The sequence below is a fragment of the Tursiops truncatus genome, chromosome 18 (assembly GCF_011762595.2).
Source record: "Tursiops truncatus isolate mTurTru1 chromosome 18, mTurTru1.mat.Y, whole genome shotgun sequence".
NCBI classification, from domain to species: Eukaryota; Metazoa; Chordata; class Mammalia; order Artiodactyla; family Delphinidae; genus Tursiops; species Tursiops truncatus.
This window is the reverse complement of record NC_047051.1, coordinates 64,052,087-64,071,060: the sequence shown is the minus strand read 5'-3', so window position 1 is coordinate 64,071,060 and position 18,974 is coordinate 64,052,087. Positions and strand designations below refer to the sequence as shown.

General features: G+C 41.6%; 1 protein-coding gene and 1 long non-coding RNA gene across 2 annotated transcripts in view; one reads left to right on the top strand and one right to left on the bottom strand.

The window, feature by feature from the left end:
- Window positions 1–9,524, bottom strand: part of DNAJC3 (DnaJ heat shock protein family (Hsp40) member C3) — an 87,952-nt gene extending 78,428 nt beyond the window's left edge. The window contains exon 1 of the mRNA XM_019921063.3: window positions 9,324–9,524. Coding sequence (XP_019776622.1) covers window positions 9,324–9,405 — 82 coding nt within the window. The 5' untranslated portion in view covers window positions 9,406–9,524. The remainder of the gene's footprint in view (window positions 1–9,323) is intronic.
- Window positions 9,525–9,619: 95 nt separating this feature from the next.
- On the top strand, window positions 9,620–11,619 carry LOC109547606 (uncharacterized). The gene is made up of 2 exons (XR_002173439.3): window positions 9,620–10,558; window positions 11,043–11,619. It is a non-coding gene; the product is annotated as an uncharacterized lncRNA (long non-coding RNA).
- The last annotated feature ends 7,355 nt before the right edge of the window (window positions 11,620–18,974 follow it).

The window sequence follows — 18,974 nt, the reverse complement described above, 5'->3', positions numbered from 1 at the left end:
CTAACAGGAAAGATGTAACACAGAAAGAAATTAAGAACCTACTATACAGTGGATACTTTCAGTATATTTATTTCACTTAATTTTCACAACAAATGTAGAAAGTAAACATCTTCCATACTTTTATAACTGAGGAATCTGAGGCTCAAAGAAGTTACCCAACCTGCCTGAAGACTCACAGTAACTGTCACAATAAGATTCAATTCCAAAGCCTAGCTTTCTTTGCAGCACAGCTCAGGAAACTTTTCCCCATATAAACCAGGCTAAGCTTTCTTTCCACAGCTACTAAGTCTTGTATGCTTCACTCACCGAACCCATCATTTAATGTAACATTTTAGCCACAATCCTTTCCAACCTCACAAGCGGAGCCTGAAGTCTAGTGGGAACCAAGAACATATTTGTGAAGTTCCCTGAAGTACTCTGTCCAGATGCCCCCAGCCAGACATTCTTCACGGAGAGCCACAGAGGTGTCCTGCTTCAACAGGGCTTGACAGAGCTTGGGTCAAACCGTCGCTGCAACACCTCCCCACAGCACCCTGGAGGCCCCTCCTCAGCCACCTGCCACCATGACCGAGGCCCCCTCGCGGGTGTGCCGGAGCGACCACCAGGACTCGGAGGCCCCCATCGACCACCAGACTGGAGCTCTACGCCTCCTCCGTCTACCTGGCCGTGTCTTGCTGCTTTGACCCCGATGGTGGGGCTGTGAAGGACACTGCCTAATATTTTCTTCAGCAGTGTCATGAGGAGAGAGAATACGCTGAGAAACTGATGAAGCTGCAGAACCAATGAGGTGGCTGAATCCCAAACTCTTCAGGATACCAAGAAACTAAACCATGACGACTGAGCAAGCTGGCTAAATGCAACAGAACATGTGTTACACTTGGAAAACAGTGTGAATCAGTCCCTACTGGAACGGCACAAACTGTTCACTGACAAATGATACCCACCTGTGTGATTTCACTGAGCCTCACTACCTGAATGAGCAGATGAAATCCGAAGAACTGGGTGACCATAACACCAGCTTGCACAAACGGGGGCCCACGAACCTGGCATGGCAAAGTATCTCTCTCACAAGCACACACTGGGAGACAGGGACACTGAGAGCTGAGCCTCAGGCTGGTTTCCCATGGCCACAGGGTCACTTTCCTGGTCACGAAGGCAGTGCATGCAAGTTGGGGTCACCTTTACCTCTTCTATAAGTTGCACCAAAACATCCATCTACATTCTTTCATTTGTACTATTCCTTCAAATAATGTAATGTGGTATCCCTCCAAAAAGTTATGTATACTGTCACCCCAAAGGTTGAGCTCCTCTCCAAACTAACTTTCTCTTGCCTTCTATGATTAAAAGAGGTATCCAGCATTTCTCTGTGCCTTTTAAATAAAACTCAGATCTTTATTATGTTACAATTTTACCCAATATAATTTCTATTTAATAATGTGATAAGTAAATACCACTTCCTCTACAAAAATTTCAATCATCCAGGGAGAATTACTATTCCTCCAGTGCATCTTGGTCACTTTTCCATAACAGAACTTGCCATAGTGTACGTGGCGGTTGTGTAGGCCGCCTTCTCCCCGAAAGAGATGGTGTGCCTCCTAACCGGGATCTTCTCTCACCTTCCTCCAAATCCAGCCCCCATGCTACTGCAAGAGCAATCCTCCCAAGATGCACTCCTAGTAACAATTCTGCAGTATTTTCAGGTCGCTGGCTAGATTCAACCTCAGTCCCTTCAGATCTAAAGGCAAACAAGACCCTTCTTGATCAGGTCCCTTGATGTGGGTCCAGCCTTATCACCCCTCACTCCTTCAACTCTTAATTTATACTCCAATAACATAATGAACTGGCCGAACTTTCCTGAACATACTAGTTCTTATGCTGTATCCCTTTAAACTTGCTATGCCATGAAAAGGCCTCCCCCACTTGCCTACCTGGATAACTCCCACTCCTCTATCAGGATTCTGCCCTCAAATGCTGGTTCCTTTGTGAAACTTTCCCTAACTACCTCAGTGAGAAGGTGGGAAAAGTTCCTCCTATGCTCCTGCTATACTGTGCATCCCTCCACTCACAAGTACATGACTTCACTTTGCAATACCCCAGTCTCAATAAGCTGACCTTCACAGTTTGCCTGCCTCTCACAACCCCCACAGTCCCAAACCTGATCGAAAGCAAGTCGGAGAGAATGAACGGTCTTTTCTTCTTTTTATCACTTAGTTCAGTACCTTTCACAAAGCGGACACTCAATATTTATTGAATAAATGTAACTAAATTCCTTCTTAAATGTATAATTCATCAGAATAATAGAAGCTAAGATATGTAATAACAATTAAAAAATCAAACTGATACTACTACCAAAGACTCATAAATACACTAATACGTTTCTTTAAAAATTGCAAATGTGGCTGTTTTTGCAATATCTCAACTGTGTTATTTTGAGCCATGGATAATTTTTTATTCCATTGCCACATCCCAGGAGACAGTGACAATGAAAGCAGTCTCCTAATTCTGAGAGATGAGGCAACCAAACATCCTGCCATCTCCTGAACAGAATTAAACAATAAGTTTCTCCATAGACAAGTATCAACCAAAGGTCAGCAAAATATACAGGAAGGACAGGAAAAAAGGTGGAGTAGCTCTTTCACTGAAGTTAGTATTAGAATCTGTCATATTTTAGAGAGCAAAATATAAAGAATTTTAAGAAACATAAAGTTGAGGGGTTAAAACTATGATGTGCTGGGCTTCCCTGGTGGCGCAGTGGTTGAGAGTCCGCCTGCCGATGCAGGGGACAGGGGTTCGTGCCCCGGTCCGGGAGGATCCCACGTGCCGTGGGGCAGCTGGGCCCGTGAGCCATGGCCGCTGGGCCTGCGCGTCCAGAGCCTGTGCTCTGCAACGGGAGAGGCCACAACAGTGAGAGGCCCGCGTACTGAAAAAAAAAAAAAAAAAAAAAAGTATGATGTGCTGACAGTCACAATCAAGACTGGAGCAACCAGACTGAAAAAGGCAAGAATAAAAGGTCAGAGATGCTCAGGCTCAAGCCAAGACCAGGTGGCAGAACAGAAGCAAGTTCAGGGTGGTTGTTCAGGTTGGAGCACTTAGAATGTCAGGGAGGAAGAGAACCTTAAGATCATTCTAAAAAGGTACACAAGGGAAAAGAAACGTACTGTCTGTAAAAGGTCCTATCTAAATCCAAGATCAAAGCAAGATGGGGCAGAGTCCGAAAAAAGTCTCATGACAGAAACACAGGAAACTGGAATCTGGCCACAGAAAGAGCAAGAAGTTCATAATCTTCGCAATTCCACAGTCAGTGAGGACCAATGATGAAACAGTTTTAATAAAAATACACTGAGCTGGAAACCCTAAACCTTGTAAGCATCTCTTTCCAATTACTCTAACCTAAAAAGTGTTTTAGTATACAAAGCCAAACTGAAAGGAAGATAAGGCTGAGTAGTTATGTAGCAAGTACATATGAACAATGCCTGCATGAAATCTTCCTGGGTAAACTAGGAAAATAACATCTATTGTAACCAAGTTTGCTCGATTTCAATGGACATGTGTCTTTGTTTCAATTAACTATGGAAGCATAAATGTTGTGATGGGACTCCTTGTTCAAGGAATTTCAACTTGGAAAATAAGTGTGCAATGGTCCTTACCCAAAAAAAAAAAAAAAGTTAAAACAGTCAACCTCACTCATCCATTCTAAAAATATTTACTGCACATCTACTTCACGTCAACATGTTTTAGGTATAGAGACAAGAGTGTTTTCCATAAAGCTTATATTCTAGAGGAACAGACAGACAAGAAATACAAATGAGGTAGTTCAAGACAATATTAAGTTTTATGAAGAAAATACAAAAAGGTAAAGGGAGAGTATTAACTGACCTAGAGCGTGCTTCTTACATAATACGTCAGGATTGAAACATGAATGCTCATTTGGCTGTTCTCTGAAATCTTCAGAGTATAGGAACAACAGGAATAAAGACAGTCAAAAAATGAGCTTGGCATTTGGAAGTAAAGTTGATGTGGTAGGAGCCTAGCGATGGAGAAGATTAAGATGAAAAGAGATATAAGTAAATAGGAGTCATATAAGTCAGGCTTTGCAGTATTAGTGGAGTATTAGGTTGAGAAGAGAACAGAAGACGAGAATATAGCAGTAGAGACTACCAACCACTCTTTAAGTTCTGCTATCAAAACTTTGGAAACACTATAGTGGAAATACTATAGCATGTTGAAGTGCTGATGTCAATGACCCAGAAGAGGAAGAAAATGATGATACAGGAGAAAAACAATAACTGTAGAAGCAATATTTTCAGAAGGCAAGAGGAAATGGAATCCAGGGCATAAGTATAGGAATTGGGTTTTGCCAGGAATAGAGATGCTTTATCCATTAATATAAGAAAATTAGCAGAATGGGTAGAGATGCAAGTAGGCTAGTAAATTCAGAGGTAGAAAGAAGAGGAAATTGCCCTGTGATGGCTTTCATTTTCCCAATAAAGATAAGGTCTAAAAGAATGAGGCAACAGAAGAAAGAAAAGGAGGGTTTAAATTGGAGATTTAAGGAAAGAGGAAGAGGTTTGAGACACTGATTTTCAATAGACATACTAGGGAATTGTAGAAATGTTAGCAGTACTGAGTGTGCATGTGAAATAGAGATTATATGCTTAAAATGAGACCAGTCAGCAAGGTTATCTTCATTTTTCTCCATCCATGTTCAGCTGTGAGGTTTGACAAACAAGTTGGCCAAGTTGGATTTAATCAGTTCAAATTTTGCCAGGTGAGTAAAACAAAAGAGCACAGGAGCAAGAAAATTAAAGGATGTTTTCAGTGGAGTGACTACAAGATGGACTGCTAAATCTACACTGAGAAAGTAGGGAAGAGGACATGGATGCTTCACAAAGCATGTTTTATATCCCCAAGCAGTCTGTAAACTCAAAGGCAAAAACCGAGAGTTCTATACTACATATACCTCACCAAAGAACACTACAGTGAAGCCTCTGCTAACTGATTAAATGAGTCTTCTCCATAGTCCAGAACTCCATATAACATAAACTCATCAGATTTTTTAAACTTATTAAAAAATTTTTTTAAAAAGCAGCATTCCGAAGATCTTGAAAAATCAATTTATGGTTGACATGATGTTTTTGCTCTTAAGAGCAGGTGATTGGGTTCCCATTATTATTTCCATAGAAACAAAGATTAATAGCTGGACAATAACCAAAGGAACACTATGGCAATAGAAATTAAATTAATTAACTTCATATGGGAAAGTAAAGCCTAATTACTACAGGGCACCCATCTCAGAACAACTCCCCCTGTCCCACAGAATCTAATCAACTGCATTTCTGGGCACTTTGCAATGCTAACTAGTCAAGTGAATTGGGACTTGGACACTATTGCTAACTATAGCATATATCATTAAATGAATCTAAAATAATTCTAGAAGCAATCTGATCATCTGCTAAAATACTTAGTTTATAAGAATCTCCCCTTATCCTCAGGGAATACATTCCAAGACTCCCAGTGGATACCAAAACCACAGACAGTACCGAACCCTATATATACACTATGTTTTTTCCTATACATACACACCTATGATAAAGTTTGATTTATAAATTAAACACAGTAAGAGATTGACAACAATAATAGAACAATTATAACAATACACTGTAATAAAAGATGTGAATGTGGTCCCCTCTTCTCAAAATATCTTACTGGACAAATATAATGCCTTTTCCATCTTAACTAAGCACTTAACACACACTGTGGCCGCACCCTTTGCAGTCTGAGTTGCGACAGCCAAGCTAGCACAAATTTCTTTTTCCTTTTTCACAGTTTTACGGATAGAAGATTCGTTCTTACCGTGGATATCAGCAACCTCAGCATACAATTTTTTTTCTTTCCTTACTAAGTCAAGGGCTTCCACTTTTTCACTTAAAGGAAGCACTTTACCGCTTCTCTTTGGCATATCCAAATTTCCGAATTGTCAGCATCACTAGGCTTGCATTTTGGGGCCATCATTAAGTAAAATAAGGGTTACCTGAACACAAGCCCTGAGATACCGCTGATAATCCAGATAGCTACTAAGTGACTAACAGGCAGGATACATGGGACAAAGGGATGATTCATGACCTAAGTGAGACAGCGTGAGATTTCATCATGCTACTCAGAAAAGTTCGCAATTTAAAACTTATGAATTGTTTATTTCTGGAATTTCCCATTTAATATTTTCGGACCACGGTTGACCACAAGTAACTGAAACCAAGAAAAGCGAAACCACAGATAAGGGGGGACTACTGTGTATAAATTACTGAAAGTCCTTTGTTTTCGCTACTTTATTCTTTTCATATTTAAATAATGTCAAGAAAATCCTAGAGAACACAAAACATACTTTTAGTAAGTTAGATTCACATAAGAAGTATCACCATCTTTTGTACTCAGGAGATTTCTAACTATTCTTTTCCCAATGTCCAAAATATATGGTTTAGTCAGATCAGTTCAGTGAAATAAAGAAAAATTGAGTCCTGAAAGAATGTTGAGGAAGAAAAAGAGATAAAAGAAGGTTTGGTTCCCAGGTTGTGTTCCTACTTAAATCACCAAATAGAACACACCATTAGCAGAGAATTAAAATAGCTTCCTTATCTGTAATATGAGAATACTAAAGTAGATACTTATACTAAAGTTTTCTTTCTGCTCCAAAAATTCTATTCCCAAACTAGTGCTTTGGACTTCCCCCTTTCAAAGGCCTTTTTGAAAAGGGATGCTAAAAGATTTAACCTTTCAATTCATGAGCCTATCACATATTTTCTTCCTCTGAATTACATTAACAGAAAAGCCTAGAAAAAAAAAAGATGAATATTTTAAATCAGAAAAAAATAGGCCAGCTAAGCTAATTATTGGCGACAGTCTCCAACATATGCAAGGTCTTGTTTCTCACTCACTCTTCTCACACCCATTCTCATTTATTTCTTCTCTCCCCAAGCCTTAAGCCTAACAGTGGGATCACACAGTCCTGAATGACTCCAGAGGACATTTAGGTTAGAGAACCCAGAGGCAGAACTTATTTGGGAAAACAGGAGCTAACCATTTGCTAATGCAAGTCAGAGGTTCTTTCTTATCTTTATATCCCCATCACCAAATAAAATAATAGATATATAATAACAGATACCTAAGTTAACTCCACTATATAATTTATTACATCAGTGATTCTCACCAGTGATTTCTTTTTAGAAATGCAGAATTTCAGGTCCTACCTGGACTTACTGAATCAAAAGTTTGGGGAGTAAGTTTCAGCACTCTGTTTAAAAAGCTCTCCAGGTGATGCACACTCAGGCTTGAGAACCGCTGTATTAAACATGTCAGGAAATCACCTTCCTGTTCATTATTGCTGGTGGCAAGCAAAGAAACAAACAAAAATGCTGATTTTTCTCAGCTGCCACCACTTACAAATGCTTGGGCCCACATTATGCTGTCAACCACTTAACTTCTGTTTCCAGCCCACACACAAGATGAACTTTAGAGTCAAATAACTTGAGTTAAACTTATGGCTCTTAGAGTTAACAGCTATGTGACCTTATCTAAGTTAATTAAACTCTTGGAGCCTCAGTTCCCTCATCTGTAAAGCAGAAATAACATCACATACCTCCATGAATAAGATACAGATTACAGAAAGGTGTCCAGGACAGTGCCTGGCACACAGCAGACCTTCAATAAATGTAAGATCTTCTTCCTTTCTTCCCTACCACCTGTACCAAGTCCCTGCTGCTTTACACAGACAACACCCTAAAGAAGACAGCACTTTAGCACCCCTCTGAGAAACGTTACCAATGCCTCCCATACCGAAAAGCTCTCTGGCGAGGTTTTTCTTCTGGAAAATACCACAGGAGAGATATGAAGTGTTATGAGTCCTACAGAATCATATACAGAACAGCGATTCTAAAAAGGTGGTCTACAAGCTAGTGGAAAAAGCAAATCATTCAAAAGTGTGTACCTGTGTAACTTAAAAAATAATTGACGTTAAGCACAATATAGGCAACTTTCTCTTAAGTGGCCATAATTAATTAATGACAACTGGGGATTAACGCTAAACTTCACCAGGCAGGAGGTGTTAACATCAGAAAACGCAAAAGAACTGGAATACATGACCTATATTAAAGTGGTCCAGGCATTCCAATTTCACTGTCAAATTCTTTGTCCCAATGTTATCACACTATATATCTTGTTTTGGTGTTCCAAAAAATATATGGTCTCCAGGGGAACCCCTCCTCCAAAAAAAAAACCACTGCCATAAATGACACCTAAAAATTGGAGAGTATTACTCCTTTTTGTAAGTTTATAATTTTGAGGGGATTTTACCGTAAACAATTCCCAACTTCAGCTCCGCACTCCCTCTAATATTAAGGCCAATATTAAAATGTTTAATCTGACTACTAGCCTATTCATGGGGACGAAAATAGGTCAGTGCACGTGGTATGTCATTATACTCGAATATTTCGCAGGGTAACCAAGTTAGCAGCGTCAGTTCAATGAGCGCTTGCAGGTTTCACTCGTACTCCTCAAGTTGACAACTAAGACGGGACAGCCCTCTATTTTTGCTGTTCTGTTAGAGTAGCCAACATTCCCAACTGTAGGACCGTAGGGAAGCTGAAGCATTCGTATCTTCTTACGGGGACATTTTTCCAGAGAACTCGTAATAGGAAAGCTGAACCAACAACAGGCTGCAAAGCCACAAACTTAGTGCCCTGCCCGCCGGGAGCCTCAATGCCTGCACCGGCTACTTAACGACTGCAACCTAACAACTTCTAGACACAAGACAGCAGAGCGGGGTGACGGTTACTCACTTTTAACATTCAACACTGTCCCCCTCACCTTACTCAGCAGGACATCCTCCCCACCGCCAACCCCCGGAACCCCTTGGGCCACCTTTACCGCCTCCTCCCAGCACCACTGCCCTAGAGTCCCCAGGAGCCAAGCGAGGGTCCCGAGCGAGGCCGGGAGCCGACGGCTGCCCGGGTATCCGCGTCCCAGGACGCCCCAGAAGCCGCTGCCCGGTGCCCCGCTTCCCCCCGACCCCATTAGCCCCACTCCTCACTCCAAACCCGCTGTCCCGGCCCCGCGGCCCGCCGGTCCCGCACCTCTTCCCCAGACAAACCCGGAACCGGGAGCCGGCCCCCGCCCAGGGGCGGGCTTAGGCCCAAGCCAGGCCACGGAGTCCCCGGCTCCCGCACCACCGCCCGGGCCGCCCCGAAACTCGTGCCGGGACGGAGGCGGGGAAGCGCTGCGAGGCCTGGCCCGGGAGCCCGCTCCTCCGGCCGGGGCAGGACACGACTCACCTTCGTACTGTAGGTCCACCAGAACCAGCAGGAAGGGGAACACCGAGCCCAGCCGGCTGGTCACAGAGCAGGGGGCCACCATGTCCGAGGGCGCGGGCGCTGAGGAGGAGCAAAGGTGCGGGGCCCACCAGCCCCCGCCGGCGCTCACGCTGCAGCTGCGCCCACCCGCCGTCCGCTCTTGCTCGGGCCTAAGGCGGCTGGCGCCCCGCGGAAGAAGGCAGCGGTAGGCGGGGCCCGGGCGGGGCTACGCCCCGAGCGCCGCCGCCGCCCAATCACCTTCTTCCTGGCCACTTTCCTACTGGGCTCGCCGGGGTCGTGGTTCGCGCTGATAGGCTGTAGGGGCCGCTGCCCCCGCCCCTTATCTGATAGGATAACGTGGAAGCACGAGACAAGACTGCGTCCGCCTGCGGTGGAGCTGTCAGGAGCTCCAAATCGCTGCGGCGGGCCGGAGGGAGGCGGCCGGGCAGCTGTGTGGCAGCCGCCGAGTCCGCATGCGCAGGCCGCGGAAGCCTTTTTGGGCCGGTCCCCGCGCGCTGGGTAGGCGAGGAGGAGGATGTCAGCAATCCGAGGGTTTCCAGTGTGCTGTTTGGCGAAAGGTGAATCCGCCGCTTTCGCAGTGAGAAGCCAAACCTGGTCCCAGGAAGTCTGCGGGGGTGGATCGGGGAACAGGACAAGTGGCAGAGCCTGCTACCTCCCTCTGAGAGTCTCGGAACCTACACGGACCGCCCTGAAGAGCGGTGGCGAAACGATCAGGAGAAGCTCGGGCTCAGTAAAGTAGGGTGAGCCGATGGAGCCGGGAGCATGTCAGGACAACCAGGTACACTAGGGACCTAAGGGAGGTAAGTGAGAATGGCATGGAAGATTGGGACCCATTCCCCAACTGTCCAGTGGACCAGCGTGTCCAGAAAAAGAGCAATTCTGGAAGATTCTGTGCAGAAGAAACCAGGGAAGCACAGCAGCTAAGAGAGCAAAGGGCTCTTGAGAGTGCAGCCAACGTCAACTATAAGGAAAAAAAGAGAGACGTGTTAGGACGGATCTTGTATCTTGTGCTCAACAGAGGAAACTCAACAAGGTAAAATTCAAGTTACACAATTTGGCATTAAACTTGTTCACCGCCACTTCCTCCGGCGTCCTCAACACAACGCACACTATGCACCAGTGATGTTTCACATGGGATGAAACAGTAATGCCTTTCTGTGTTAAGCGCTGTCAAGTGCAAACTTATTACTTTACCAGTGAGTATGCATTTGCTATCTTGGTGCTACTGCACACTTTAGAACTCATGAATGATAAATGGCACAGTGAATTCGTTATTTCCTAAAAATACACTCAGGAGGGTAAAAGCTTTCTAAGCTTTTATTCCAGAGGGAACTAAGCAAAGGAAATGGTTTGGAGAAAGGGAAAACAAACAAAAAACTGAGTCCCTTAGTAGTTGTGGTGGAAAGCAGTGTAACATAATGTGAAGAGCAGAGGATTCAGATCCAAGAAATGTAGTTCCCCACCACAGTTGTTATCTAGGTTATCTTCATCTGTAAAGTGGGTATGATACTGATGGCCTCAAAGGTTTGTTTTGAGGTTTCATGAAGTGGGTAAAAATTCTTGTAAATTATAAAGTATTATACAAATGTTACTTATCCTTCTAACAAGAGCAAATCATGAGACTCCTCTTTGGATTTTTTTTTTTTTTGGTTTGTCCTTTTCCTTATCGACTATCACAAGGTGGTGTTAGTGAAAAAACAGCAATGATTTCAGTGTCTACAAGTAGTGAAGACATCATCCAGATGAGGTACCGTTGCCAAGGCAGCCAACATTGCTGATCAAAATGGAGAAAGTTTTGTAAACAAATAATACTACACCATGAATTATCACCAGAATGCTGCCTGTGATTCTGGTCCTAAGGAAGAAGCAGTGCTAAAGAAGTTCTAAGGATGGAAATTAAAAATGATTAACGAGAGGACAGACCTTGTGCCATAGATAATAAAAATAACAAGGGCCTTCATTGTTGAGTGATTTTGGAAATTCATTGATCAAATTGCATAGCCATGAATCCTAAAGTCTTAAAACTAGGATTTACAAAGTATCTCTTGAAAGAGATAATTTTACAACAAAGAAGGAAACATTTTAAACAGCAATAAGTGTACAGTGCTAAAATTATCCTTATATGTATAAAATGCTTAGGAATGTTTTCTCCAATGTTCATCTGGGCATAGTTTTCACCTGATCACTCTTGCCAATAAAACCAAAGTAATCCAGTGATTGTAGAGAAAATTATAAATATTGTTTGCATTTATCAACATTTATGCAGTCCTTTTTATTTATTTATTTTTAAAATATTTTATGTATGTATGTATTTGTTTATTTGGCTGCACCGGGTCTTAGTTGCAGCACACGGGATCTTTAGTTGTGGCATGTGTGTGAGATCTACTTCCCTGGCCAGGGATCAAACCCAGGCCCCCTGCATTGGGAGCGCAGAGTCTTAGCCACTGGACCACCAGGGAAGTCCTGCAGTCCTTTTAAAATTAAGCATAAACACCATACTGTAATTGATAGAACCTATTCATTATGATAGTAAAAGACAAAATAATGGTAGAATATTTAAATTGCACTATATGCAAAACCAGCAATATTATATAATTTATAATATATAAAAATATATTGATCTAAGTTTATTGACCAGAAAAATAATTTTGGTAGAGAGTAGTGGACAGATCTAGAACACATTTTTTGGAGGAAAGGAGATCAGATTTGCTGATGGATTAGCTCTGGGGAGAAGTAAATGTTCAAAAGCAAATATGATATTTATAACATCTTTTTGCACCACATTAAAAACAAAATAGGCAACATTATAAAGAACATAATGAATGCTGAAGTATACATCCTTCTGCATTTATCTTTATGAACTTGTGCTTTCATTTCTATAAAAGGGATTTCTAAAAGTGGGATTGCTTTGTCAAAGAATGTGTACACTTAAAAATTTAAGATGAGGACGTCCCTGGCGGTCCAGTGGTTAAGACTCCGTGCTTCCACTGAAGGGGGCACGGTTGGATCCCTGATCAGGGAACTAAGACCCCCCCATGCCGTGCTATGCAGTCAAAAAATTTAAAATAAATAAATAAATAAAAATTTCAGATGATTGTCAGATTATTTTCCCTAAAAGTCAGAGTAATTTGTATTCCTAACAACTATTTATCTCCTCACATACTCACCATCACTAGATATAACTGATTTTCATAGTTCTTGACAAGCTGATGGTAAAAAATCTCCCTTCTAAGTCAAGTTTACTACTTGATTGCAGGGATTTGGGAGATCTGATCAAACTTTGGTGTTCTCATGTAAAAATTTGGCTTTAAAACCATGTCCTGTCTTCTGTCTGCTTGTCCACCCATTTATGTTAGTAGGCTTCTGGCCACATCAGTCTCTGCTTCCTTCATCACATCATTTTCTCTTGCTTTTGACCTTCTTCTGTCTTGTAAGGATCTTTGTAATTAATTATTTAGGGCCCACTTGGATAATCCAGGATATTCTCTCCCTGCAAGATCCTCAATTTAGTCACATCTGCAAAATGCCTTTTGCCATAAAAGAGAACACTGTTGGGGGATCAGAATGTCGATATCTTCAGCGGGAACACTATTCAGCTTAACATGGTACTCCCCCCACTTCAGGAGATAGACCTTAAGTCCCCTCTCCCTTGAATGTGGGCTGGACTTAATGACTAACTTTTAAAGACTAGAGTGTGGAAAGGGGAGAGTGGAGTAACTTTACAGTGGAGAAACTGGCAAACACTACCTTGGCCAGGTGGTCAAGGTAAACATTACCAATATTAAGTTATATTGATCCCATATAACCCCCTGATATGAGGTCATGAGAAGGACACTTCACTTCTGTGATGTTCTTTCCATTCTATAACCTAGTCTAAATATGAAAAAAATTCACATAAACCAAAATTGAGGGACAGTCTATAAAATACCTGATCAGTACTCCTCAAAACTTAACAGACCAGAGGAAACTAAGGAGACATGATGACTGACAGGTCTGTCTTAAACCACATCCAGAAATAGAAAATGGATGTTACTGGGAAAACTACTGAAGTCCAGATAAAGTCTCAAGTTTAGTTAATAGTAATGGGCCATTATTAACTTTCTTAGTTTTGACAAATGTACAGTGATTGTATGTAAGATGTTGACAATAGGAGAATAAATGAGGAGTGTTTAGGACTGCTCTGTAGTATCCTTGCAGCTTTACTCTAAAATTATTTCAAAAATAAAAGTTTACTTAATTGTAAAGGGCCTGAGTATTTTTAAATCAACTGTAATGAGTTTTTCTGCATCTGAACTTCCTTTTCCTTGAAGAAGAAAGAGAATTAGTACTTTACAGAAATAGTTTCTTAGTTGTCTGAAACCAGCTCCTCTCTTTTCTTTCCTGTTTTTCCTCTTTTCCCTTCACTTGGGAAATTGTTGATTACTTGATTTAAAATCTGTTATGTACACACTCTAGGAATATTCTAGTCCAGATAATCAAAATATCTATAAGAAAAAGTTCATTAACTGTACTTTTTGTTTTTAAAATATGAACAAGTACATGTAAATGATAGCCTGTATTAAAATAATTATTAGATAAATTTTTGAAGCATAACTTAAAGATTCTTTAACATTGGTCCTGGAATACAAGGTTTTAAATTGTATTTTTTTTTTTTTTTTTTTTTTTGGCCGTACCCAGGCCTCTCACTGTTGTGGCCTCTCCCGTTGCAGAGCACAGGCTCCGGACGTGCAGGCTCAGCGGCCATGGCTCACGGGCCCAGCCACTCCGCGGCACGTGGGATCTTCCCAGACCGGGGCACAAACCCATGTCCCCTGCATCAGCAGGCGGACTCTCAACCACTGCGCCACCAGGGAAGCCCTAAATTGTATTTTTAAAGGTTCATGTACTATTTCTGATAAATAGGTGAATCTTTGGACAATTGGGATGAGTTAATATTGATTTAAAGACAGCTCTATGTCCATCCTCATGTTCACTGCAGCATTATTTACAACAGTCAAGACATGGAAACAACCTAAGTGTCCATCAGCAGATGAATGGATAAAGAAGATGTGGTATGTATATACACACACAATCGACTAGTATTCATCTATGAAAAAGAAGGAAATCCTGCCATTTGAGACAACATGAATGGACCCTGAGGTCATTATGTTAAGTGAAATATCAGACAGAAAAAGACAAATACCACACGATCTCACTTATATATGGAATCTAAAAAACCAAACTCATAGATACAAAGAACAGGGAATTCCCTAGTGGTCCAGTGGTTAGGACTCCTCAATTCCACTGCTGGGGGCCCAGGTTCAATCGCTGTTCAGGAACTAAGATCCCGCAAGCCACGTGGTATGGCCAAAAAAAAACAAGACCAAAGAACAAACTAGTGGCTGCCAGAGATGTGGGAAGGGGAGGGTTGCGAAATAGGTGAAGGTGGTCAAAAGGTACAAACTTCCAGTTATGAGATAAATAAGTCCTGGGGATGTAATGTACAGCATGGTGACTATAGTTAACAACACTGTATTGTATATTTGAAAGCTGCTAAGAGAGTAGATCTTAAAAGTTCTCATTATAAAGAAGAAAATTGTAAATATATGTGGTGATGAAAGTTAACTAAACTTACTGTGGTAATCATTTTGCAACATACACATATACCAAATCATTATGTTGAGCACCTAAAACTAATACAATGTTATATGTCAAATTATATCTCAATAAAAAAAGAGACAGGGGCTTCCCTGGTGGCGCAGTGGTTGAGAGTCCGCCTGCCGATGCAGGGGACACGGGTTCATGCCCCGACCCGGGAGGATCCCACATGCCACGGAGCGGCTGGGCCCGTGAGCCATGGCCGCTGAGCCTGCGCGTCCGGAGCCTGTGCTCCGCAACGGGAGAGGCCACAACAGTGAGAGGCCCACGTACCGCAAAAAAAAAAAAAAAGAGAGACAGGGACTTCCCTGGTGGTGCAGTGGTTAAGAATCCACCTGCCAACGCAGGGGACACGTGTTCAAGCCCTGGTCCGTGAAGATCCCACATGCCGCAGAGCAACTAAGCCCGCAAGCCACAGCTACTGAGCCTGCGCTCTAGAGCCCAAGAGCCACAACTACTGAAGCCCGCGCACCTAGAGCCCATGCTCCGCAACAAGAGAAGCCACCGCAATGAGAAGCCCATGCACCACAATGAAGAGTAGTCCCCACTTGCCACAACGAGAGAAAGCCCATGCACAGCAACAAAGACCCAATGCAGTCAAAAAATAAATAAATGAATAAAAATTTTTTTTTAAATGCCAACCAAAAAGTACTGAGCTAGGTTATCAGGTATGATGCATTAAAAAAAAAAGACAGCTCTATGTCTCCTCCAGATTTTATTTTTAAATATTTATTTATTTATTTGGCTGCACCAGGTCTTAGTTGCAGCATACGGGATCTTTTTCAGTTGTGGCATGTGGGCTCTTAGTTGCAGCATGCGGGATCTAGTTCCCTGACCAGGGATTGAACCTGGGCCCCCTGCGTTGGGAGTGTGGAGTCAAGCACTGGACCACCAGGGAAGTCCCTGTCTTCTCGAGATTTTACTACAATATTATATTTTATATACAATGGGTAAACTCTTCAAAATTTAAACCTTCTAAATTTCTAAGTTAACTAAATGAAATCGTAACAACCAGTCTTGAAAAAGATTTCTTAAGAAATTTCAATAACATAAATCATAAGGGCTTAGTCCTTATTTTCCAGATTCTTACATCTAAATCCAAATATATAAATAATTGCATTAAATTTGAATGTTATAAACACAGTAATTAAAAGAGTGTCAAAATGGATACTAAAAAAAATAACATGAATCAACTATAAACGGTCTACAACAAAGGTAAAACTTCACACTGTGGTCAATTAATTTCAGCAAGGATGCCAAGACAGTTTAATGGAAAAAATATAGTCACTCCAGCAAATGGTGTTGGGACAACTGGATATCTACATGCAAAAGAGTTAAATTGGACCCTTTCCTTAGACCATATACAAAGAATAACTCAAATTACATACACCTAAATGTAAAATCTAAAGCTGTAAAACTCTTACAAGAAAACAGGAGTAAATCTTCATGAGCTTGGGTTGAATAAAACCTTCTTAAATACAACACCGAAAGCACAAGCACAGAGGAAAAATTAGATAAAGCGAATTCCATGAAAATTTAGAAATTTTGTGCTTCAAAGGACACCATCAAGAAAATGAAGACAATGCTCAGAATTGGAGATTCATTGCAAATCGTATCTGGTAAGGGACTTTATCCAGAATATATAAAGAACTCTTAGAACTCAGGAATAAAAAGACAACTCAATTTTAAAAATGGGCAAAGGATCTGAATAGGCATTTTTTCCAAAGAAGATATAAAAATGACCAATAAGTACATGGTTAGCCACTAGGGAAATGCAAATCAGCATGACAACTTCATAGCCACTAGGATGGCTGTAATAAAGATGAGCATTAGCAAGAGTTGGTGAGGGTATGGAAAAATGGGAACACTCACATATTGCTATAGGGAATGTAAAATGGGACAGCCACTTTTAGAAAAGAGTTAGACATCAAAACGTTAAACACAGAGTTACCATGTGACCCAGCAATTCCACTCCTAGGTATATAGTTTAGGGAAATGAAAACATGTTCACACAAAACGTTGTATACAAACATTCCTAGCTATTATATGTTCATAATAGTCAAAACGTGGAAACAGTCCAGGTGTCCAACAAGAGAATGGGCAAACTGTACTAAAAATCATAAAATACTATTTGGCTATAAAAAAGGAATGAAGTATTGATGCATGCTACAACCTGGATTAACCTTGAAAAAGATTATGCTAAGTGAAGGAAGCTGGTCACAAAAGGCCACAAATTGTATGCTTCCATGTATGTGAAATGCCCAGGATAGGTAATTCCATACAGGCAGACAAATGAGTGGTAGCCTGGGGCTTGGAGTAAGTATGAATACTAATGGGTATAGGGTTTCTTCCTGGGATGATGAAATTCTAAAATTAGGTAGTGGTAAAGTTTGCACATATCTGTGAATATACCAAGAGCCACTGAGTTACAGACTTTCAGTGGGTGAATTTTATCTCACGTGAATTATCACTTTAAAAAAAATTTTAAGGACTTCCCTGGTGGCACAGTGGTTAAGAATCCGCCTGCCAATGCAGGGGACATGGGTGTGAATCCTAGTCTGGGAAGATCCCACATGCTGCAGAGCAACTAAGCCCGTGTGCCACAACTACTGAGCCTGTGCTCTAGAGCCTGCGAGCCACAACTACTTAAGCCCGCACGCCCAGAGCCCATGCTCTGCAACAAGAGAAGCCCGCGCACCACAACAAAGAGTAGCCCCCACTGGCCACAACTAGAAAAAGTCTGTATTCAGCAACGAAGACCCAACGCAGCCTAAAATAAATAAATGAATTTTTTAAAATTACATTCGATGCTTAAAAAAATATTATTCAAGTAAAGGAATGGAAACACATTTATCATGCAGACAGTAATCAAAAGAAAGCTGGAGTAGGTACCGAAAATAATCAAATATAGAAACGTAAGGTAGAATAGTGGTTGCCAAGGGCATGGGGGAGGAAGAAGTGGGGAGTTGTCCAAGAGGTATAGAGTTTCAGTTTTACATGATGAAAAAGTTCTAGAGATCTGTTGCACAACAATGTGAATATACTTGACACTACTGAACTACACACTTAAAAAATGGTTAAGATGGTAAATTTTTTACCACAATTTAAAACTTTTTTTTAGATCTCAGCACAGCTGCAGAAAAACACATCTAGAAAAAGAAAGAAAGCTGGAGTGACCAATTACATTAGTATCAAAGTAGAATTCAAAGCAAAGAAATAAAAATTATAAGGGATAAAAAGGGACATTACAAAATGATGAAAGGAAAATAGATAACTGAGAACCTGCTGTATAGCACAGGGAACTCCACTCAGCGCTCTGTGGTGACCTAAATGGGAAGGAAGTCCAAAACAGAGGGGATATATGTATGCGTATAGCTGATTCACTTTGCTGTACAGCAGAAACTAACACAACATTGTAAAGCAACTATACTCCAATTTTTTTTAAAAAAGTCATGAAGGGATCGAGTCACCAAGAAGACATAACAATTCTACATGAAATACTCCTAACAACAGAGCTTCAAAATATATAAGCAAAAACTAGCAGAACTGAAAGGAGAAAGAGACATTCACAATTTTAGTTGGAGAGGTCAATACTCTGAGTAATACATAGAATGAGTAGACAAAATCAGAAAGGAGGGCTTCCCTGGTGGTGCAGTGGTTGGGAGTCCGCCTGCTGATGCGGGGGACATGGGTTCGTGCCCCGGTCCAGGAAGATCCCACATGCCGCGGAGCGGCTGGGCCCGTGAGCCATGGCCGCTGAGCCTGCGCGTCCGGAGCCTGTGCTCCGCGGCGGGAGAGGCCACAGCAGTGAGAGGCCCGCGTACCAAAAAAAAAAAAAAAAAAATCAGTACACAAAATGACCATCAGGCAACTCAATTTAATTGACATTTATAGAACAGCTCACCCAATACACTTTCATTAAGTGCACAAGAAACATTCACCAAGATAGGTCATAAAACAAACCTTAACCAATTT